This window comes from Taudactylus pleione, unplaced genomic scaffold (genome assembly GCF_031769625.1).
Source record: "Taudactylus pleione unplaced genomic scaffold, aTauple2 ptg000040l, whole genome shotgun sequence".
Lineage (NCBI taxonomy): Eukaryota > Metazoa > Chordata > Amphibia > Anura > Myobatrachidae > Taudactylus > Taudactylus pleione.
In genome coordinates this window covers 20,914,240-20,940,034 of record NW_028284442.1, presented here as the reverse complement: position 1 = coordinate 20,940,034, position 25,795 = coordinate 20,914,240, and the positions used below count along the sequence as shown (strand labels likewise).

The following is a 25,795-nucleotide window of genomic DNA, read 5'->3' as shown; positions in this document are numbered from 1 at the left end:
GCATCCAAGTAGGCATGTCAGACAGTCCATACCTGTACTGGCAGGAAAAAGAGGCAATTTGGAGGCCCCTGTACAAGCTGGCTCTATTTTACCTGAGTTGCCCCCCCTCCAGTGTGTACTCCGAAAGAGTGTTTAGTGCAGCCGGGAACCTTGTCAGCGAAAGGCGTAGGAGGTTGCTTCCACAGAATGTGGAGAAGATGATGTTCATCAAAATGAATTATCAGCTCTTCCAGGCAGACCAGCCTCCAGAAGGTACAGAGGGACCTGTGGTGGTGGATTCAAGTGGGGACGAGTTAATACTTTGTGAGGATGAGGATGTACACACTGAAGAGGGTGAGGAATCGGTGGATGAGGAGGATGAGGATGACATCTTGCCTCCGTAGAGCCAGTTTGTGCAGGGACACATTAATTGCCAGCTTGTTTTGTGGGGGCCCAAACGAACCAATCATTTCAGCCACAGTTGTGTGGCAGACCCTGGCGCTGAAATGATTGATTTGTTAAAGTGTGCATGTCCTGTTTATACAACATAAGGGTGGGTGGGAGGGCCCAAGGACAATTCCATCTTGCACTTCTTTTTTTTCTTTGCATTATGTACAGTTTGGGGCCTAGTTTTTCTAACTGCCATCCTGTCTGCCACTGCAGTGTCACTCCTAGATGGGTCACGTGTTTGTGCCGCCCACTCGTGTCGCTTAGCATAGTCATCCAGCTACCTCGGTGCAACCTTTTGGACATGAAAACACTATTGTGAGGTGTGAGGTGTTCAGAATAGACTGGAAATGAGTGGAAATTAAGGTTATTGAGGTTAATAATAGCATAGGAGCAGAGAAACCAACAAATTCTGTGATTTTAGCTGTTTTTATGCTTTTTAAAAAAAAAAATACAGATCCAAAACACAAAACCCAGAACCCAAAACACGGAAGGGTGGTTTTGGCAAAACCAATCCAGATCCAAAACACGAAGAAAGATCCAGATCCAAAACCAAAACACAAAACACGAAAAGTGGCCGGTGCACACCCCTAATATATATATATCTTATTTAATTTTTTCCAAGTATATAACAGCTACATAATGGGGGTAAGGTGCAATCAGGAAGGTTGCTAGACTCTTCAGGGAGTCAAGGAGATTGCTACTATTTCAGGGAGTCTCCTTGACAATCAGGGAGAGCTGGTAAGTATGACATAAGTGCATATGGCACTGGGCAATTAAGTATTGAATAAAGTGGTTGCACAGAATTACGCATCCAGCATATGTGATATAACAAATATACTATCTATAGCCAACAAAGGAAGCAAAAGTAAATATTAAAGTTAAAGATATAAGATTATTTCATCTTAGATCGTCACTATTAAACTGATGCCAATATATCACAGTAAACTGTACCCACACACATTAAGTCATTGTTCCTAAAAACACTGCCAAGTTATCCCTATAATTATAATGTGTCAATGCTTTCAGCATACACGCAAGTGACTTCACTGACTAAACATTTTATAACTTTGAAAGATGCAAAAAAACAAAAATAATATTATATATATATAATTCATTCTGCTGCTTTTGTCAGCAGTCACATTATCAATAAATACAAGGGAACCAGTTCCATTGGCAGCCATACATGCCCATGCCATGACACTACCACCACCATGCTTCACTGATGAGGTATGTTTTGAATCATGAGCAGTTCCTTTCCTTCTCCATACTCTTCTCTTCCCATCACCCTGGTACAAGTTGATCTTTGTCTCATCTGTCCATAGGATGTTGTTCCAAAACTGTAATGGCTTTTTTAGATGTTGTTTGGCAAACTCTATTCTGGTCTTCCTGTTTTTGAGGCTCACCAATGGTTTACATCTTGTGGTGAACCCTCTATATTCACTCTTGTGAAGTCTTCTCTTGATTGTTGACTTTGACACATATACACCTACCTCCTGGAGAGTGTTCTTGATTTGGCCAACTGTTGTGAAGGGGTTTTTCATCACCAGGGAAATAATTCTTCTGTCATCCACCACAGTTGTTTTCCGTGGTCTTCCGAGTCTTTTGGTGCTGCTGAGCTCTCCGATGCGTTCTTTCTTTTTAAGAATGTTCCAAACAGTTGATTTGGCCACACCTAATGTTTTTGCTATCTCTCTGATGGGTTTGTTGTGATTTTTCAGCCTAATGATGGCTTGCTTCACTGATAGTGACAGCTCTTTGGATCTCATATTGAGAGTCGACAGCAACTGATTCCAAATGCAAATGTCACACCTAGAATCAACTCCAGACCTTTTACCTGTTTAATTGATAATGAAATAAAGAGGGAATAGCCCACACCTGTCCATGAAATAGCTTTTGAGTTGATAGTCCCATTACTTTTGGCCCCTTAAAAAGTGGGAGGCACATATAGAAACCGTTGTAATTCCTACACCGTTCACCTGATTTGGATGTAATTACCCTAAAATTAAATCTGAAAGTCTGCAGTTAAAGCACATCTTGTTTGTTTCATTTCAAAGCCATTGTGGTGGTGAATAGAGGCCAAAATATGAAAATTCTGTCAATGTCCCAATATTTATGCACCTGACTGTATGTTATTTGTTTCAGAGTCAAACAAAATTGAATATAAGACAAAGATAACCTCTGTATACACAAAATTCCTCCTTTAATAATTCTCTCATTTATTGAAAAACAGTTATCCAACAACTATAATCCATGTGAAAAATGAATGGTCCCTCTAAAAATGTAATAACTACTTGTGCCACCTTTAGCAACAACTGCAACCAAACACTGGAGAACAGTCTTTCACATCACTGTGGAATTTTGAACCACTTTTCTTTGATTCTTCAATTCAGCCACGTTGGTGGGTTTTCCAGCATGAACTGCCTGTTTAAGGTCCTGACACAGCATCTCGATTGGATGCAGATCATGACTTTGACTAGGCCATTCCAAAATGTTAATTTTGTTTCTTTGGAAGTGCTCTTGTGCTTTGGATCTTTGTCTTGCTGCATAACCTAATTGCACTTGATCACAGACTGATGACCAGACATTCTCCATCATAATTTTCTCACCCAGCACTTGAAAGCAAAGCAACCCCCCCCCTCCCTTTCCCAGACCATCACATTACCACCACGGTTGACTATTGATATGATATACTTTTTATGGAATGCTGTTTTAGCTTTACACCAGATGTAATGGAACAAATGTCTTCCAAAAGGTTTTGACATCGGTCCACAGAACATTAGACCAAAGAGCTTGGGGTTATCAATGTGCTTTTTTGACAAACGTGAGATGAGCCTTTATGTTCCTCTTAGCTAGCAATGATTTGTGTCTTGCAACTCTCCCACGGATACCATTTTTGCCGAACCTCAATATTATGGTGGAATCATAACTAGTGACATTAACTGAATGAGGGCCTGCAGTTCCTTAGATGTTCATCTGCATTCTTTTGTCAGTTCATGGATCAGTCAATGTGCTCTTTTTGGAAATTTGGTTTGCTTGCCACTTTTGGGAGGAGTTACTTCTGTTCCAAGTTTACTCATTTGGAGAAAATAGTCCTCACTGTGGTTCGCTGGAGTGCCAGAGCCTAAGAAATGGCTTTGTAACACTTTCTAGACATATATTTCAATAATTTTCTCTCTCATCTCTTCTGGAATTTCTTTTGATCGCAGCATTTTGTGCTGCTTATCAAGACCTTTCGGCCAACTTCATTGCTGGAAACATTTAAAGGCTCCCATACATCAGTAATCCATTGTGTAAAAAAACCCTGCAATGTATGGGGTTTACAGATCGCAGATTTCAACCAAAAAGTGATTGGAATTGGTAAATCAGGATGTCCAACATGTCGGATTTCACAGATCAAATGGGGTTGTATATTGCTAGTGCATGGTAACAATCAACAGATTTGCAGACTGTTACTAGTAAAGGGGTCCATACACTAGCAACAAATTGCCGCATTCCTGCGATCCGGCATCTCAGGATTGGTTAAATCCAACATGTTGTATTACACTGTTTTGCCAATCACAATCAAAATATGATAGTGATTTGCAAATTAGTGAAATTTAACATGGAGAATTTCAACTGTCCTCCAAAGAATCGTGGAACATCGATGGCCACCTGTCCGCATTTCCAACTGCTGGATCGGCGTTTCCGATCCAAATGCAGGATTGGGCAATTCATCGCCTAGTGTATGGGGGCCTTTAAAGGATGGGCCTTTCAAGATTGGCAGATGTGTATTTGCTGAAACGGATATGCAAATCACTGAAAAAGATCTGTAATGGGTGTAGATTGCTAGATCCTAAAATTGGGTGACAAATCTTCAAAGTTGTTTAATTGTGGTTTTTTGATTGCTGATGTATGGGGGCCTTTACTCAATCAACCAATTGCATTCAATAAATCTTGATTGTTACCATACACTAGCAATCTACAGTCCCAATCGATCTGTGAAATGGACAGTCTGATTTACCAATCCCAATCACTTTTTGGTCGAGATCTGTAATCTGAATGCCACAGATTGCACTTTTTTTTTTTTTTCTTTACACAGTCAACTGCAAAACACATAATTGCCACCATCGATTGCTGATGTATGGGGGCCTTAAGAAATCAGGAATAGGGCAAAAACTGCACATGCCCAAATTAATTGGAAAAAATGTATAAATTTGAGCTTAATCATCGTGGGATGTAACTTCAGATGCTCACTTTCAATCCTCCCCCTTTTTCTTTGTACTTGCAATACCAATGTTCGCGCCTGCGTCTAAGGCGCTAAAACTCACACAGCACATGAACCTGACAATGTGTACACACAAAGGCGCAGTTGCGATAGAGACATACTATGGGACTGATACAGAGGTGGACGCAGTTGCATTCTGCAATTTTGGACACAGTGGATTTGCAAAAATATGCTAATGACTCAGCCGCAGTCTTGTGAACAGAGACGCCTACCACCAGCGTGTCAAATCTACTGCTTACGTATGAACATCATCAGGAACATCATGACGCACCATCAAACTTCTGAGTAACCGTATGGTGTCTCAGATTGCCAGTTTCCCCAAATTTGTAGTGGCTGACTAGGATACGCCCAGAAAACAGGGGGCGACACGCCTGCAATTTGTAGCCACCCCCAGTTAGCTCCCCAAAATGGTCACTACCGGTTACTCACTTTAGAAATAAATCCTCACTGCTTCTGCTGTTGCTAATCAATCGCTGCAGATGTGCATTGCGGCTGTGACACATGCACAGTGGCAGATAATCGCTCCACTGTGTCCGACATCAACACTGCTTCTACCACTGAACCAGGCCAGTACCCGAAGTGTCTTGGAAATGTCCTGGGCAGTGACTGGGATGCGGCTATTCAGACACATCTTATGTGTGTGTTATGAAATAGTCGCAGGCGTGTCACTGAACAGGTTGCAAACTCATATGCTTAATTGGTCACATTGTGGGCCATACTCTGACGGAGATTGTTTACCTAACATGGGGCTGGGGCGATGGTCGCATCTAAAGACGCACCAAGCGGTATTTCAGTATCTAGAGACGTTCAAAATGAGCATCTTAGTCCTTGCACATGCAGACACATGGCTGTACACCAGAGAAGGGCTTGTAGCGGTATTCGAAAATAGTCGCACGGGTCATATTGGTAAAAGGCGCACTCACAGACGTGGCAGTGACCGACTCCAAATCAGCCACAGAATGTTGCTTTATAAGTGCCTGACATCATTGTTTAGTATAGCTACCAGTTACTTTTCTGGATTTCTAGATACTTTTTGAACTTTAACTTCTATATTAACTAGCATTGAGAATTGATTTCCATCTACAGTATTAGACCCAGGATGACTTTTACGTACGGAGGGTTCTCCAAACGTAAATCTGCTGATGTGGAAATACAAAACTAATCATATTGAATTTAAGGACATGCATATATAGTCAATCCAGTGTTTCCTTGGGGGACTATCCTGATTAATGCATATATGTCACTTCCATTTGCTGATGAACTGCATCTAAAATATGGTGTTTCCAGGTGATGTTAATCATTGGAAATTGTATTAATGTTCTCTATAAGGATTAAGACCAGGTACTCCCCCTTGCCTGGTGCATACTGTCATCCTTGCTGCTACTGCCTTAATGAGTCCTGTTGAAGCTTCGAGACATAAGAATTGCCATATAACCGCTTACTCTTGTTTCACTGCTATCCATTAATCTCTATATAGAATTGATGCCATGGTAACACACAGTTTGCCCTGTCTGAGAATCTCTGAATTCTAGTCAGTGACCATTATTCTTTCCACTGTAGGGTAGAGTGGAAATGGAGATTATAAATCCCACATGGCTAACTGTACCAGCTATAGGGTTACTGAAACGATCGACAATTCATTTAACATGTCACAGCTTTTTACAAATTACACAGGCCATTCAACTACTTAAAAAAGGGGTCCGATCTACAGTCTTATGCAACAAATAAGGCAAAACGGAAGGTACAGATTAGCATTACTGAAAACGTCCAGTTATAGGAGTTGTTTTGAAAGTCGGTTCTAGACTTTCTGGGCAATTTGGCATGTATCCCCATAATAAGTGACCCAAAGATTTACTTTCATGACCTGCTTGAGGGACTTCGCCTTCTACTTTATCAAATAATATTCTTATCAGAATTGCTCTATTAGATACGCGATAAGAATGGGCAAATAAAGATTGCAAATAAAACTGTATATACTGTATATTTAAATCTAATCAATACAAAATAACCTTGATAGGGGATGTCTAGAGTAACAGTAAATATCAACTTTTAGTTTTCACAGCATATGTTAGTTTAGTTAGTTTTAGATGTCAAGAATAAACACAGCTGGTGCTGGGAGATGAAAGAGTAAGTATCATGGAGAAATAGGATAAAGTTATGACACTGAAGGAAACACGTGATGTATAGAATTTCCACTATAAGCACTTCACTCAAACATCCTGCTAAGAGCAAATACTGGTATCATTCCTAGGAGGAGCAATATTCTGATATTCATGGGAACTGCTCTGGATTAAAGTCAGTTGTGAAATCACTGGCATACACGTTTTATTTTGCTGTTTTCTCTACAGCATACAATATTTTTAGAACTTAGAGAAGTGACTTCCTGAGGATTTTTATGGTGTTTACTATCAGATAATAAGGGAATGACTAACCTGCGGTCATTCACCCTGGTCTGTGGACATTTATCCGCTAGCTTAGTCTTTGCCACAGCTTACGCAGGGAGTGTCAGCACACTGATATGACTTATTTTCGTGGAAACCACACATACAATTAATAAATCGTCCGAATGAAACACCAACAGATGATAAAATACAGCCATGCTCCCCAATCAAGTGAGAAAATATACTGCTCACTGAGGATCACTGCTGCAAATATTATATATAAAAACATTGCAAAACTTCAGTTATAAGATTGAGGTCTTCTACTGAATTGATGAGTGCCCTCTTCATCTTACTCTGGTGGTACCCTGATAGAGCACCCCCAAGCTAAGTGCATTTCATATAAGTTTATATATTATAAAAGGCGTGGTAGTCAGACAGTATTTACATGGGTTTGCTTCCAGGTTGTCAGGATAGAAAGACAGCAACATCAGTGGATGCAGAAGTTCACTTTCCATTTTAACAAGTATGCCATTGGCCCTGACACACGCTGGACAGTTTTCTAGTGACTGGCCAACTAGTTCAGGGTCGTTTACCCTGCCCACAACACACAATCCCCTATTTATACTCCTCCACAAGCACTAATTAACTAAGACAAGAAGAAAGCAAATTACCCCCATGTCTGTCACCTGTGTTTATCTGCCATGTGTGCAGGAAGGAGTAAATGTTTAATCATGTCTGCAGCACGAGCCTGCAGACTTACTGAAAGCCTGTCAGCCTTTCCACTATAAGAGTGTACCACAATAGATCTTAAAAATAAAAATGTTGCCATTTCTTTTAACACAATTTAGACAATATTCTAAAGCTGGGTAAACACGGACGACATATCGGGCGGTTCCCACACATGGGGCGATCCAGGGTCCGACATGCCGCCCCCTCCTTCCCCTCGCACAGACCAGCATGGGATCGTTCGTCGATTCTCCAGATCTCTTGTGCATGCAGAAAGATCTGGAGGAGCGACCCACGACCACCATGGGAGCGCGCAGTGGACAAAATCATGCACACACACAGAACAATATAGCTGCGATACCGTTCCAATCCGTCAGATCGGCCGCTATATCGCTCCACCAATGCAGTGTTTTTATTCTTTGAACAAAGTGTCAGAGGGACAATTCACATGACAAACTATCCAATAAACAATAAGGAGATAGTGACAGCAATGTCCAAGACATACACAGTTTTGTATTCATTGTATATACAATCACCTACATTCATCCAATCAGTGGAACTGGCACAGTTCCTTTTTAAAAGGTCTGAAACAAATGTGAAAAAAATGAGAATATAAACTAAAGAGTTTATGGTATAAAGGTTTCCTGCTGTTGTCTGTAAATGTACAGGCCATTTTTGTTTCTACTGTGTGTACTCAGATCTGGAATAACCTAAGATGCAGATAAAATACTGGTGCATTTATTACTACTGCAACCAATAAGAGTAATCCTGGCTTCTCTTCCATTAGTAAGATTTTAGTTTCAGCTACTGCTATTATTAATAAGTAACAAATAATTAGTGTAACTAAAGACTCTTGTTAAATACAGAGACAAAGACACAGTGATGTCATAGTAAAGAAAACAAAGCATAAGCAGTCATGGATGATACAATAAAAGTGGAGCACAGCATGCCTGCAGCAAATTCTATTTTTTGGGTACATTCCTGGTGATTTCCGTCGCTCCATGCAACACTGGGCACAGAAGCCTAGGCATTCAGAACACTAACTTGCTGCAACGGCTCTATTGGAAGCAAGTAGAGCACAGTGTCCCAATCAACACGGCTTTTCACATCACCAATAGGGAAAAATTAAACATGCAAAGATGCCGGATGAGGAGAAAGAATTCCAAGGAAGCTCCGTCCCTGGAAACTCCATAATTTGAGCCTTCAGGGTGTATTGTAGTGCTCATCTGAATGCATGTCTAAGCACGTGTGATGATGAAAAGAAGCAAACCAATTTACTTGAAAAGACCAATTTACTTGAAAAGAGGTAATGTCAGCTGTTAAATCAGAAACCTGTAATGAAGTTTAATAAAATAAACAGGAAGAGGTACTGCCCAAAGAGGACTGGAAGCACACAAGTACTTTTTGTAACCATTTCTTTATAACTACTGTACTAGAATTTGGACCATGGGCCTAATTCAGAGACATTCGGAAACCCGATAGTTTACATACATTTCCGATGATGCGAGATGTGAAACGCCACACTGTGCATGTGCAGATCTTGTTCTGCGACATTGCTCACAGTGCCCCCTAGGCTGTAGCATAATTGATATGCTGCTACCATTTGGGGACATGGATTGGGCCGTGACGGAAAGCGTTATTGAAAACGGGGGAGTGTCAACCCTGTTTTCAAGATGTGCCAAGCATAGTGTCTTATGACGCAGCTTCAGTGGCCCAGGCAGAGGGAAAACACCGGCCTCCCTGAGTAACCTGAGGACAGATGACCAATGTTCACACACAGTGATCCGATGCTACGTCTATGGATGCAGCCCTCTTATCTGCGATGCCGGCAGTAGGAGTCTTTAAACACTAGACGCCTCCTGCAGCATTAGCATAATTTTGCACAGCTGCTGCATACAAAGATGCAGCAGCTGTTGCATAAGCGTTCACCTCTGAATCAGGCCCTGTATTGCTATTACGAACATTTTGTAGTTCCAGGCACGCACAATTTTTTTGCAGACTGGATTTCATTGACAATGGAGCACCTGTTATGACCCCCATCCAATGGGCAATTATGACTAAAGTAAAGTTCACTAAAATTTTACGCCCCTCTTTAAAAAGATGGCGATCATTAAACTACGCAAATGATCTCACATTTTACATTCAGAAAAATCAGGATCGAATGAATGATAATCTGCAGTGCCCATGTCTCTTCCAATGTACTGGGCCAAACACAGAGAATTAGATTAGGATTAACAACTCTGAAATTTCTTTGAACGGTAGGATAAAATGTGCGCTTTATTTGTGACATTGGTTATTGCCGTAATTAACCCCTATGTTTTGACTCTAGGTGTCTGATTCATTACAGATTGCTATTGCGATCGCAGCTGTGATTACGCACACAGTCCTGCTGCGAAAATATGCTAATGTTTGCAATCGCAAACCCAGCATAGAGACGCCAACTACCGCATTCTCACATCTGTAATACCTTGCAATCCTGCATATACATCGGGAATTTCGTGTAACATCAGTCCCTCACGCACAATTATAAACAGGTCTGACTTTACTCAAATTGCTAACCCTGTTGCATGCAGTGCATATTCAAGCTGCATATGCCATTGCAGTGGCTAATTTACACACACCCATGCAACGGCGTTCAAACGGACAGGCACGTCTGCGTTTCTCCGACAACTCCCCCCGTCACCACCCCCAAATGCTGACATCTCGTCACTCACTCCGCAATGGCTTTGTATCTGCGTAGGGATCGCAGTGCGATCACAATGCCAACTCACGCACGCGCACTGCGGTGCTTGCACAGTATGTACAATCGGCCGATCTGCGTACGCTGTTGCGATCTGTGATGAATCAGGCCCTAGACCTGTCGGACTTATACGACTCAATGACATCAGCCCTGAGATCTCATAAATATGTGTAAATAGATCATAGTATTGCATGACACGCTCAAACCCATAAAGTCGAAATTATTACTTTAATGTGGCCTCTATCTCTATCCCGCTGAAAGTAAATTGTCCCATACCCTCACCCAGTGCATCAGTAATGGGCATATGACACAGTTTTCTTAAATAAATAGGTCATAAACATATGATAATTTTACTATTTGTTCCCTCTTTAGCGGAGGATAAACATTAACATAATATTATTGATGAATGAAAGCAAGTGCCAAAAAATAGTTCCTTATTTTTGTAATACAAAAAATAAACAAATGTATAAATACCTTTTTGAACATCCTTGTTGAATCCTCGCTTATCTGCATGAATCGCATTATAACATTATTTAGGTAGATATCGCTGAGTGTTGCATGGTCCTTGCTCTCCCTTCTCACTTGGTTCAGCAGTAAATACCAGCAATTGACAGGGGACAGTAGATTCTGATCTTTTCTGTGAAGTTAAAGAACATACAATTGGTTCAAATAGCACAACACAGATATATTTTTGCATTCAATATAGATCTAACACAAAGATTTTGTTGTTGTGATTATTACCATGATAACAACAACTCCATAGTTATCTGGTACTATAAACTGAAAGCAACTGTGTATATTGGTAAATAAGGTTTTATCACAATGATAAGTTTAACTTTGTTTAGGAGAGTTTTGTCTCATACGGGCAATACTACATAGCATTCATACCAGATTAACTGTGCCCAACTAACCACACCCCACCCCCTCAGGCATTCAACACAGTTCCTAAACATCACACGTACTTTTCATCTCCCATCAAAGGACAAAGCCAGATGTTGTTGTTTGTTCTGCTAACTCTTCTTAAAGAACTACGGGTATCCCACATATATAACCCATACTGCTGTACCATTTTATTATACACCACATTTAAAAAGGAACTGACCCCAAATGTCACTAATCTACATAACGCCTGCTTGGTCTCTGAGGCCTTGAATTACAAGCAGAGGGGTAAAACAACTGCTGCCACGGTGTATAAAGTTAAAAGGCATTAATCTGGTCCCGAAAAAAAGCGAAATCTCAACAACGGTAAGAGATCATTGAGCTCCCTAATTTAGAAGCCAATCAACAAAAAAAAAGAGAGCAACAATTCTACAGCAACTAAGACATTGATTTCCTTAGAACGATCGGATGGCTTGGATGGAACATGAAATGCAAGGCCGCCTTCCAGTGCAGGGTTAATTCAGTTGCACACAAGTCAGCCGCAAGGGCTGTGGTATAAAAGGTCGGCAGGTAATAGGTCGATAATGTATAGATTAACACCAGATGGTCGACAAGCAATAGGTCAACAGGGTCAAAAGATCTACAGGTACAAAAGGAAGACAGTACAAAAAGTTGACACTTTTTTTTAAGCCGAATCGTAACCCTCCCCCAGTGCCTATCCCTAACCGTAGGTCTAACCTGCCTTAACCCCTAACCTTAAAAATGTGGGGGCAAAAATAAATAAATCATGGGGTCGATTCAATTCAGCGCACTATTAGGTCGACTAAATGATTTCTTCTTGCACCCTCCTGAGGGTGTAAGGAGAAATGCGATTAATGAGCAGGATGCACGGCTGTTTTCCGGCTTAGAGCGTGTTAACAGCCTCGCAGCCGGCACTTTAGTCAGAGAATGCTGGTTCTCGCGACTAAACACCCAGGTTAAGTTGCAAGAACCGGCATTCTCTAACTTAACTTGTAATTGTCGGACTAAACAGCTGAATGCTGAATTGAATAACTCCGGGACCAACTTCCCGCCACTATTCAACTCCCGCTGAATTGAAACGCCCCCATGTGTCGACCATTTTTATGTTGACCTTTTGTACCCATCAATCTTTCTGACCCCATCGACCAATTGCCTGTCAACCATTTGGTGTCGACCTTTTTACTGTCGACTTGTCATCCAGATATCAGCTGCAAGTACTGCTGAATTGTATGCAAGGAAATAAATGTGAATCTTCACTAATGGAGAGTTGCATGCATCCAATTCTCCACCTAGCTACTTGTGAAAGTAGCCATAAATATGAGAGCACATTTGCACCTGCTCTTATCCTGGTACAAGAGAGCCATCAAAAAAGAGCAGTGCTAAAAATCGCAAGATTATTCCGAAAATCGGAGATACAGGCAACTCTGAATCAGCCTTTGTCTTTGTACATTTAAGTTACCCTCCCTTCCCCAGAACACTAACTATTGGACCTATAACCTTTATTCAGATACGCATTGAAAGTACAGAACAAGAATACGGGCAGCACAAAGTGTAATGGAGGTTGTGAGTTCAATTCCCACTATGGCCCTGTGTGGAGTTTGTATGTTCTCCCTGTGATTGCGTGGGTTTCCTCCGGGTACTCCGGTTTCCTCCCACACTCCAAAAAAAATAAATAAATAACCCTAGTGTGTATGTGTGTACATGTGGTAGGGAATATAGCTTGTAAGCTCCACAGGGGCAGGGAATATGTGTGCGCTATATAAATAACTGGATAATAAATCTCTGGTAACATCCCTTACACAACAATAAACCCTACCCTCAAGCTCACTGCCTAGGTGTCATCCTTAACTCTGAACTGTCCTTTGCTACAAGCATTCAATTTGCATCCAAATCATCATTTAGGAAACATATACAGACTATGGGCCTGATTCAGGGACAGACACAATGGCGATATCTACGCAGATCAAGCGATTGTTTTCCAGTACGCATGCATATAAGTTGCAATGTGCACATGATTAACTCCGCACAGAGTATCCACTCACAAAGTGAATTGCAGGAAGTCAGCGCTTGGGGCTGGAAGGTGGGAGGGGTCAGAAAGACGCAGGCGTGTCTGACACTTTGCATGCCATTTTATGGGCATGCATAAATTGGCCATTGCGATTGCATTCGCAGCATGAGAGCTCTCAGCGTGCGAGGAGAGCTCCAATGTCTGTGGCTGGTCAGATCTTCCGCAAGGGCAAGATGGCTGCTCGATATGCGTCGTAGTTGCTGATATTTACGCAGGTAAACAACATCTTACGCAGATGAGAAGGCAGCAGTGGATGTCCCTATACTTAGGTGATCTTTGCAACCATTAGCATATTTTTGCAGTTGCGTTGCGTACAAAATCACAGCTGAAATCGCATTAGCGTCCATCTCTGAATCAGGCCCTATGTACATAACACACACAAGCCAATGCAAACATGCACTTACTATATCCCACATTGATTATTGCAAGCCTCCTTAGTACTCTTCCCCTAAACAGAATTTCACCCTTACAATCTATTCTGAATGCATCAGTTAGACTGATTTTACTCTGCTCGGTCAGTCCTTATTATTGGTTGCCTGTATTTTATCTAATTCAAAATAAAATGACTTCTACTTACACATAAAGCCATCAACCAAACTACACCAACATACAACTCTTCATTGATCTCTAAATATCTCTCACCTGGACTTCTGTGTCAGCGCAAGATCCGTGCCTCTCATCCTCACATTACCTTCTCACATTCACAGCTACAGAACTTTTGCTGGGCTGCACCCACTCTGTAGAATGCCCTCCCACTCACAGCAAGACTTTCTTCTAGCTCACAAACCTTCAAGCGTTCCATTAAAACTGAATTCTTCAGAAAAGGTTATCATATTCTAGCGTTCCCGCTAGACTGGGGGAAAGCTGGCATGTACTGGAGGTGCCGGCAGGGAGCCTCTGCGCGCATGCTTCCAAAAAGGGACTTGACCGGCTGAGGAGGGGGCTTGTCCGTGTGGCATGCCGCCAATTTGTCACCCTTGGGGGCATACCCGGCACTTACTGAGGTGTTACGATTCCCGCAAGCTCTCCCCTCACGGTGAATAGATGCCATGCGCACGGCGTCTATTTACCAGGCGCTGATCGTTCACCGCGGCCCTTGGGCAAGGAAGGCTCAGGGCAGGCTGTTTTAGCGGAGCACCGCAAAAGGGCAGGGTGCATTTTGCCCTTTTATAATAGGGCAGGGTGCAGCATCACGCTAAAACAGCCTAGTGGGAATATTCCAGAACTACCCACATAACCTCTATGAGCTAATTCCTATTAGCTGAGAAGGGGGTGAGTTGCCGTTGCAATGGCATAGAAACGCCGGCAACGGCACCGCAACTCAATCTCACCCCGACTCGCAGATCATCGTACACAGCCCTATATGACAGCAAATAAAAATCTGCAAGTCCAGAGAACTGTAAGTGCAATATACAGCCACATTTACAATCAGCTACACTACTAGGATTGAGCCCACCAGTAACCTCTGCAATCTGGCTGGACCAATTTGCAATATATAGCACTTATCCTTGGGTTCTGTATGGTCATAATGCAGACAGTGAAAATATTGAAAATGTTCATCATGTCGATATCTCTTGGAAAAAGTGGTGGAAGAGAAGGTTCATATATAAATCCAGTACACACTGCATCTAGCTTTTCACTTCTATATTGCTGGTAACAGGCCAAGAGGAGCAGCAGAGGTCTGTATCTGTCATCACAGAGATATTTTCCAGATGTAGTGCTAGCATTCACAACTTTTCCTCCTTTACTTGCATATATTAAGCACCCACTTATACATTAGAAATCCGGTTATTGGAAAAAAAAAAAATTACATATAAAAAAAATTGGGTCAAATAAAAAAAAGAATTCTGTAAGTAATCATTATAGATATTGATGTCAGTAGCTAGGAGAGGTACTACAGCTCGTTGTGTGTGCATTTGTTAGTTGTGTACTGGAAGTTCAGCTAGTTACAGGCTGCATCTGACTGCCATGTCATGCATGAAAACGCATGTGGAGGAGTATCTCGTCCTTTATGAGAGGGGAGTTATTCCACTGGATTACAAGAATAAAATCTTGTTTTGGATGTAAAAACTGGAAAATGTTGTCTAGTGCAGGATCTGCTTGTGACATTTGGGAGGGCCTTGAAGCCTGTTTTTAAAACATTGTTGTTTTTTATTAATTTCCTCGTTTCAATATCCTATTTATTTAAATGCGGTTTCTACATGCTATAACCCCCTTTGAAATTAATGGTTTATTGATATGAATGGGGAATGCTCTGTGCTACTTGAATTCTTGATGCATTTGAAAACAAAGGCATCACATATGAACTGTGTGTATACCACATGAGATACATGCCCAAATGCATAGCGCTTATATGCATTTTCACACGCAGCTTGTGTCTCTACTGTTTTGGAGTACAGGGCTTAAAAATAATATAACACTGTGGAACAGAGCATGAATTTTCAAAAAATACAATTTATTTAGCACACACACATACCGATCTGCCCACGATCAGCCGATGTGTACAATTTGTGTATGATTTCCCTTGAAACTCTCCCCGGCAGCTCTGCACACGATCGACACACGATATGCATACAATTTGGTGTCCAATCTTCAAACGATCTCTCCTGCAGTCAGACTTTTTACAGTGCATCAGGTCCTAGATTGTCAGATCTGCCCTACTGCACGGCAGATCTGAAGATGCGATGTGCGACCAGCGGGGACGCGCATCGCATCGTGATCGTGAGTGGGGACTCACGATTTCCTAACGATTTGGCCATATTTTACACGATCTGTCGTTCCAATGTGTCGGAATCGGCCAGATCGTGTAAAATATCGCTATGTGTGTGGGCACCTTAAGACTATACCATATCTCACAAGAACCATACCTCTAACTCACCTCTGCTCTGCTACTACACATCTAAACATACAGGAACTGATCATACATAGTTCCATGATCAGTTCACATGTGAGCAAGTCGGAAACTGCACTCCACACTCTGGATTGCAGACTGTGCCAATGGCATTTTTGATCATCAATTAGATGTTGGTGTTGGCCATCAAAACAGAAAGCTCACTATACAGCTCTCTGTGCTGGTGAACAACGAACCTTCTCTGTTGAGTACAGTCTCACACAGCAGTGCACTGCATTCACGGAGAGCACGGCTCCCCAGGAGGTAAGCTCCATGGCTCAATTAACCTGGCAACAGTTGTGCTTTGCCCAGACATGTAACGTGGGATGCAGTCATAATCCCGACCGCTGGTGTTCCGGCACCGGAATCCCAATATTGTCAGAATCCCGGCGCCAGCATCCTGACTGCCAGAATCCCAAAGGTAAGTAGTGGAGTTAGGGGGAGGGTTAGGCTTAGGCCCGGGGTGGCCAACCCGCGGCTCTCGAGCCGCATGCGGCTCTTCTGTGTCTCCCTTGCGGCTCCTGGCTCGGCATACCCCCAGTGGTACTGAGAACACTGGTCTCTGAAGCGATCAGAGACTAAAAAAGCCTCTGATAGCTTCAGAGGCCAGCGTTCCCAGTAATGCAAAGCGTGGGTGACGTCATCCGCGATGTGAGGAGCCCGTGCGTCTGCTGGATCCAGTCAGATCCAGCAGGCATCGGAAGCGGCAGCAGCAGCGACGACGGGAGTCGGGAGCCCTGGCGGTGTGGAGCAGTGCCAGCATGAAGACAGGTAAGTTTCTTCAAAGGGGTGTGGGCAGGGAGGGGGAGCTAGTACTGGGGGCACGACTACAAGGAGCATTGCTTAATGGGCACGACTACAGGGGGTATTGCATAAGGACTACAACTGTTAGAGGCATTGCTTAATGGGCACAACTACAGGGGGCATTGCAGAAGGGGCACAACTACTGGGGGCATTGCAGAAGGGGCACAGCTACAGGGGGCATTGCATAAAAGCCACAACTACTGGGGGCATTGCTTAATGGGCACAACTACAGGGGGCATTGCAGAAGGGGCACAACTGCTGGGGGCATTGCATAAAAGCCACAACTACTGGGGGCATTGCTTAATGGGCACAGCTACAGAGGGCATTGCTTAATGGGCACAACTACAGAAGGCATTACAGAAGGGGCACAACTACAGGGGGCATTGCAGAAGGGGCACAGCTACTGGGGCATTGCAGAAGGGGCACAGCTACTGGGGCATTGCATAAAGGGCACAACTACTGTGGGCACTGCATAAAGGGCACAACTACTGTGGGCACTGCATAAAGGGCACAACTACTGTGGGCACTGCATAAGGGCCACAACTACTGGGGCAGTGCTTAATGGGCACAACTACAGGGAGCACTGCATATGGGGCACAACTACAGGGGACACAGCAGAATGGGCACTGGCTTTCTCAATGTATGTTATGTGGTTCTGGATTTCAATATGCATTTTATTTGGATGTGTATTTTAAATGTATTTTATGTGGATCGGTCTTGTTTCTGTGTATTTTATGTGAACGTGGCTACTACAATGTTTTCTATATTGCTCTGGCTTTTTCTTCACTTCAACAGTGAAAAAATTATATTGAGAACTTTATGTAAATTGTGTATTTTCAATGTGCTGGGCTCGCCTCCAGTGTGGCTAAAAACGGGGATGTGACAAGGTCATGCTCCTGCGAATGTCATACCAAAGGCGCGTGCACAAAAAAAGGGACATGACCTTGTGACAGTCGGGCCACGCCCCATTTTGTGTACATGCCGAAGGCGCTCGCATGCAATCAGCTCTTTAACTTGACCACAGATATTTTTTGATTCTTTGCCTCTGACTGGTTGGTCCTGGGTTAGGTACTAGGGGGAGTAAAGTACATGATACATCTAAAACATAAGTGAGGTTAAACCAAGTGGTAGTTAAGGTGAAAAAATGGGATTTTGGTACCTACCGGTAAATCCTTTTCTCTGATTCCACAGGGGACACTGGAGGTGCTTACGCTGGGGTAGAGGTGTGGATACCTGGAGCCGGCACTTTAAATAATTTAGAAGTGTGAAGCTCCTCCCCCTCTATGCCCCATCAGCCCTCAATTTAGAAAATGAAGACCGAGAGGAGATCGAGAACAAGCGGAGTGAAAGGGAGAGAAGAACACACAATAATCAAAACATACAACATACGGAACAAACCGAACAGGCAGGCGAAGAGCGCTGAGGTGGTCGTCCAGTGTCCCCTGTGGAATCAGAGAAAAGGATTTACCAGTAGGTACCAAAATCCCATTTTCTCTTTCATCCACTAGGGGACACTGGAGGTGCTTACGTTGTGGACATCCCAAAGTTTTCCCCACGGGCGGGAGCGCTCTGCGGCACCTGCAGAACTAGGCGGCCAAAATGGGATGCCGAAATAGCCAAAGTATCAAATTTGTAAAACTTGACAAACGTGTGAACTGAAGACCAAGTGGTCGCACGGCACAATTGTGACGTGGAGGCTCCCCTACCGGCCGTCCAGTCCTTAGAAACTCTGTTGCTTCTATCAGAGCAATGTAATCGCTCTGAGGGCCTGATTCAGAGCCGGACGCTCTGACCAGAGCGCTCGCTCTGAATCAGTGCCCTCCTACCTGAAAATGGAGCGGCCTCCTGGCCGCTTGCATAGCTGTGGGTGACCACACACAGCATATGCGAGCGGCCAAAAAGATGGGCGCGACGGTCAAGACCATCGCGACCATCGGGCTTGCGACGAGACCCTGCAGTAGGGTCTCGCTGCCGCAAGCCCAGGAGTGATTTTGGCTCTATCAGAGCCAAAATCACTCCCGCTGACATCATTACTGATGTCAGTGGGGCCGGCTTCAGACAGTAGGCGTTCCCATGGGAACACCTCCGTCTGGCAGCCACGCCCCCGGCACGCCCACCAAAGGGGGGCGTGCTGTCAGTCACCATCTACATCACTCCCCCTTTGGTTTAAGGCCCCCTGAGTGACGTATTCCTCGTCGCTCGCCGAGTCTCGCGCATGCGCATTCACCCAACATCGACCCGCTTGCGAGCGTCCTTTGCTAGCGAGCGGGTCTGAATGACCCCCTGAGTTCCAACACATTTATTGGCCACTTTTGTTCTAGAGGGGACCATCGACCCTGAAAGTGATAATCGAGGACTACTGCTCCCCATCCTCGAAGGCTGGCATCAGTTGTTACGATGATCCAGTCCCACACTCCAAATCTTCGGCCCGCTAAAAGATTGTTGGATTGTGTTCAGAGAAGGACCACTCTGGTAACTGGGCTCAAACGGATCTGTCGATGTAGAAGCAGATGAGATGATAGTAGGTCCAGCTGAAACACCCTTGAGTGGAACAGCCCGAACTGTAGTGCCTCGAAAGCAGCTACCATCTTCCCCAGGAGACGCAGACAAAGAAGTATAGACCTTCTTTGGTCTGAGTACCAGCCAAACTAACAACCGGATATCCCGGGCTGTGTCTATTGGAAGAAAGATCCTCTGTGATGCCGTACCCAAGATCATGCCCAGAAGCAGGAGCTTCTGGGAGGGATTGAGATTTGATTTCTTGAAGTTGATTATCCAACTGTGTTGGATTAGAGTCTGATATGTCAGTAAGGCATGACTTGTTAGAAGAGATACCGATTGCGCCTTGAGTAACAGGTCGTCCAAATAAGGGACTATGTTCACTCCCTATGACCGAAGGAGAGCAATCATGACTGTCATGAGTTTGGTGAAGATACGGGGAGCTGAGGATAACCCGAACGGCAATGCCCGAAACGGATAATGATCTTTCAATATGGCGAAACGCAGAAAGGCTTGGTGTGGTTCCCAGATGGGAACATGGAGATAGGCATCCTTGATATCCATGGATAATAGGAACTCTCCTGGTTCCAAGCTCGCAATAACGGACAGCAGAGACTCCATTTTGAACCGATACATCTTCAGATACCGGTTCAATTACTTGAGGTTCAAGATGGGCCTCACCGATCCATCCTGTTTGGGTACTACAAATAGATCGGAGTAAAACCCCATACCTCGTTGATGTTCTGGAACCGGAACTAGCACAGATGATATTACTAGAGCCCGGATAGCCTCCTGTAGAACCATGGCCTTGTCTGCAGGTATTGGCAGACTTGTAGTAAAGAACTGAGGTGGAGGGGGGACCTCGAAGTCTAAATGGTACCCCAGGGAAATTAGTCTGTGGATCCACGGTTCTGGAGAGGTCTGGTTCCAAACCTGTAGAAATCCTTGCAGGCGGGCTCCCACTGTAGGTGGTCCCAGGTGGAACTGAACACCGTCATGCCACCTATTTCTCAGTTGGTTTAGGCTCCTTTCTACGTGCAACCGTGTGTGGGCGGACCTCTACCTCTGCCGCCTCTTGCTTGTGAGGGAGCACCACTGGCTCTACCATGAAAGGAATTTGGCGCACGAAAGGAACGAAACGAAGGTCCAGCGTAGGCTCTTCTGGGAGCCAGTGCAGTTAATGGGAGAAAGGAAGACTTACCCCCCGTGGCCTGGAATATCCATTTGTCTAATTCCGGGCCAAACAGCATGTCGCCACTGAATGGTAAACCCTCCACCGCACGCTTGGATTCTGCGTCCGCATGCCAGGCGCGTAACCAGAGGGCTCTGCAGCCCGAAATACCAGAAGCAGATATGCGAGCACTAAGCTGACTGATATCTTTTGACGCTTCTCCCAGGTAAACTGCAGACTCACGGATGTGTTCCCCAAGCAGTAACAAGGGTGGGCCTAAGTTAGGCACCCGCTGCGGTATAAATAGATCTTAGCGTTGTCTCCAATTTACGATCCGAAGGATCCTTTAGTACTGTAGCTCCCGGTACTGGGAGTGCTGTTTTCTTAGAGAGACGGAAGACAGACGCATCTACTGGAGAGGGTGTTTCCCACTTTTCCCTCATGGATGATGGAAAAGGGTAGCTAGACTGAAATCGGCGTGGAAATTGGAACCGTTTATCTGGTTGTTTCCAGGCCACTGATAGCTGCTGTTGAAGATGCAGTGACAACGGAAAAACCGCTGAGCTTTCACTAAATAATTCACACTCCTGGGATGCAGGAATTACATCCTCAGGTAAGTTAAGAATTTTTCTGACTGCCAAAATTAGAGATTCCACCCTGGGAGAGGTGGACGCTAACTCTAGAGGGGTCTCGTCGTGTAACGCTTCCTCCAATTCCCCTTCGTCAGTCCTTGTAAGGAAGTGGAGGGTGCGGACACAGCTGTACCCATTACCTGTACCAGGGTGTCTAGAGACTTGGTTAGCCCAGCAACCCAGGGAGGCTAAGACTTCCATGCCTCAGCTAACTCAGACGTTAAATCCGTCATTACTCCTACCATGTCAGCGGCCCATGTAGGCGCAGGTGAGGCAGTAATAGCCATAGGTGGATCAATTGCTATACAAGGATCACATAACGTGGACCCAGTGGCATGCGGCTTAGTTTGTTGTTACACCTAGAACAGACAAACATCTTTTGAGCAGCTTTTGCTCTGTTTGACATGAATACACACAGTCACCACACACAGAGGGACAGAGTATAACAGAAGTAAAGAAAAACAGAAGGCTGGCTTGGGACACAGAGGAGGAGATACACCCCACTCCCTTCCCACAGATCAGATTCCCTGCACCCCCAGTGTATTATGCACAGCCTCTGTACCAGAGCCTTCTGTGCCTAATTTGTATCTGCACACTGCAGCCAGGTTGGGGAGTAAGAGAATCCAGCCTCTGTAGCTCTGCTGCACACTTCCTGAATAAGGGAGAGATGCAGGCATGTATTAGTTAAACACGGCAGCCACGCTGTTTAATACAGCCGCTTGCCGCGTATAGAGAGACAGCCCGCGCTGGCTAGGCTCCGCCCCCTTCTTCATGCCCTAAGGGCTCCAATTATGGCTGCTATGTGGCCATTATCTCCCCCTCCGTGCCACCCGCATGCATCAGTGGGGAGAGGGGAGAAGCAGGGAGCCGCGTGTAGCGCTGTTTCAACAGCGCTATGTGTAACTGAACACAGCGCAGCCTGTGCTAGCGCTGGTTAGCGAGGAGAGGGGAGAAGCAGGGAGCCGCGTGTAGCGCTGTGTACACGCAGCTTCCCTAGCACAGTGCAGTGTAGCGCCTACAGCGGGACAGGAGCCACGTGTAGCGCTTGTTAACCTGCGCTATGTACACACTAGCACAGCGCAGCATGCTGTGTTAGTGCTGTTGGCAGCGGGGAAGGAGACGGGGGATGCGCAGCATGTTACTCACTGCGTATCCCCGAAGCTCTCTCTCGGCAGTCAGCAGAGTCTTCTCTTCTTGTGTGTGAAGACTCTGTTGTGGCGGTAAGGAGCTGTCAGGAGCTCTTTTGGAATGAGCCCTGCGCACTCCTTCCTGATGTTCTAAAACACCAGGGCGCCAGGTACCCGGACCCCACCTTTTAGATAGGTGGCGAAGGGTACCTATAGGAATGTAAAAGATGTATAAAATAAAAAATAAATAAGTGTCTTGCTGGAGCACAGCAGATTGTGACCAGCTCCTAGAGGCACATTTTCTAAACTGAGGGCTGATGGGGCATAGGAGGGGGAGGAGATTCACACTTCTAAATTATTTAAAGTGCCGGCTCCAGGTATCCACGCCTCTATACCCCAGCGTAAGCACCTCCAGTGTCCCCTAGTGGATGAAAGAGAAACTAAAGTGTTTAATGCACTGAAAGGAATTGTTCTAAAATAGTAATCATTTGGCCTTTGGGAGAAAAGGATTAGGCCAAAGCAAATTTGTCCATCTTAAAACATAATTTAGTTGATGTCAGTCTAACCGACTGATTAATTGCATAGGTAGTCTAAGAAGAGAAGACAAAATGGGATTTAATCCACTAGAGTAAACCAACAAAAAAAAAAAATTAAAATACATAACCTAATGGGACTCCCAAGATAAACAAAAATAATGCCAAGATATACTATTATTGGTCTATCATCTCTCAGGTGTGATCAGGAATAATCATGTCAAGGCAGTACTGGAGAAGCTACAGTCTCAGGAGATCTCACCAGAAGTTGAATTAGAAATAGGATTGTTTATAGAAAACTCATCTTTGCACAGCCAGTTCTAAAGTCTATCTGCAAGATGACTTCAGGGTTTAGCTACCTAATCAGTGATATATATGTACATTACTTTATGTTACATTAAAGAACACAATGAAGCTTTACACACATTTACAGGACAAATTGTAGATATTTAATATTCTGTCATCACTGTCACTACAACAAGTTTTAATTTCCTGTGAAGATCCTATGCGTTCGTACATTATACAATTGTAGTGAACAAGCAAGAGTAGTCCTTTTGGATACTTGAAAACTATTTGACTACTTTTCCATGACATTTAAAAGTCTTTCATAAATTGCTAATTTCTAAAGGACACGGGTGTCAATGATAGGTCCGAGAAATGCAGAACAGCTATGATAAGAAGACCATGCAGAAAGATATTTAGATAGCATTAGGTAAGAATGAAAGTAATTTAAGCATGGAACGTTTAATTCAGCTGTTGTTTTTCCAAGGATGTGTAGTATTTACAAATGTAAGTCATACTTTGGTCAACAGCTGGCCACTGACAATCTGTTGACAAGTACAAAGCCTCTAGCGCTTCAAATAACTTCAGCACAGCGCTCATTATCCCGCACCCTGGGGTTGTCAGCAGTACATGCTGTTATGCTCAGGCAGATCCCAGCACTGCTCTGCAAACCTCTACATGTCAAAACAGCTGTAGGGTTGGACATGTATATGATCCACAGGGCAATCAGCAAATATCAGGACTGGAGCTCTAATATAAATATATTTTGCTTAATATCGATTATCCTATGTAATTAATTTATTTCCACCGATAGCTAATGTGACACTGACACTACGAGTTGGAGTTGATGGGGAAGTTATCAAACTAATAATTCTGAACTGCTGGATGCATTAACTATTGTACAGGGTAAAACACAAAATAAAGTATATGAACGTGTAAGTGGTAAATTGATAATATACAGATAGCGACCACTCTCACTTGTACTGCTGGTGATCTTTTGTGCTTCTGGTCTTGGCCATGAACCGCTCTGCTAATTTTTCCAGATTCCGGGAATACTCGGTCTCAATCTCTGCTTTCTTGCGGAAGAAGTCCTGTAGGTCTTGAAGGAGCTGAACTCTCATCTCCGTCTGTTGCTCCAAGCATTTTTGTTGTTCTACCAGTTGAGCTCTAATCTCTGCAAGAGAAAACAAACAAATATAAAGCCTTCTATCAAAAGCCAAATTGCTTATCCATCATTTATTTATTTGCTGCATTGTAGTCAAAGAGTTACACGTCGTGGCAGTTAAATGGTGAAGGATTTTAAATGTGCATGTAACCTACACACAATGGGAGCAAGAATTTGCAGACAGATTCAATATTCATGAGAATGCAAACTATCACCTCACTGGGAACTAACCGAGGCATGAAGAACTAGTTCCAAGTGAAAAGGACAGCCTGTCTCTATTCTGTGTAGGCAACTGGTCCACTTTTATTTCACCTATAACAGTGCATCATAGATAATAAGTCAACAGTTAATAAAACTGTACTAATAGGATACTTGGAAAGTAATATCTTGCTGTGAAGAAGCAAAGTGAAGATCAATATGAGCATCGGTGCAACAAGCAGATTATTATATGTAGTAAATGAAAATGGCATCTGGAGTGGGTGGTCCCATCATACGGAGGTGCCAGCTACACTTGACCCTAAACATCTCATTTTACATCTATATGCTTTAGAGCTTAAACAAACAGCAAGCATCCGCACACATACAGATAACTAGGAGTAAACTGTAATATTGTTAATAGATGTTGTCATCCTGTGCAAGAAAAAGCAAGTTTCATCTGTCTGAACATAATAAAGGTGTTTTGAAAAGATCACATCTGATAACTGTGGTGCTTGGAAAGAAACCAACAACATTCTTTTCAAATTCTGTCTTCCACAACTTCTCATGCCAATTGGCACAGACACTGTGGCATGTGGTCATTTTTATGTAGTGCTTGTATCTCTAAATAAGCAGTTCAACAGCAATATGGAAGCTTAGACTTCTTTCCAAAAGCTAGTATATTCTATGCAGACATTATCTGCTTACCGCCACATGCTACATTGTCTCTTGGCCACTGCTGATACACTATTATTCCTGTCAAGTAAGCACACATAAGCGGAGACAAGGAAACTGTATTTATTGTAAAGGGGGAAGGGTGTGGGATAATATTTTCTTCTATTTAGTTTGTCCCAGCTGTTTAATTAATCAATTGAAACTTTAAAATCAATGTTTCTAGTGTGTTCTATTCGTAGTATTGGACATACTGACTGATAAATAATACAACGAAGCCCCACAGGGGAGAAACTAGTTGGAGGAACCCTCTACTC

At 43.7% G+C, this 25,795-nt stretch overlaps 1 protein-coding gene across 3 annotated transcripts in view; it reads right to left on the bottom strand.

Annotated features, from left to right (window-relative positions):
• Positions 1 to 25,795, bottom strand: part of SRGAP1 (SLIT-ROBO Rho GTPase activating protein 1) — a 213,948-nt gene that overhangs the window by 101,296 nt on the left and 86,857 nt on the right. For all 3 annotated transcript variants that reach the window (XM_088454598.1, XM_088454606.1, XM_088454616.1), the window contains exons 2-3: positions 24,425 to 24,620; positions 11,015 to 11,177 (exon numbers count right to left, since the gene is read on the bottom strand). In XM_088454598.1, coding sequence (XP_088310724.1) covers positions 11,015 to 11,177; positions 24,425 to 24,620 — 359 coding nt within the window. The remainder of the gene's footprint in view (positions 1 to 11,014; positions 11,178 to 24,424; positions 24,621 to 25,795) is intronic.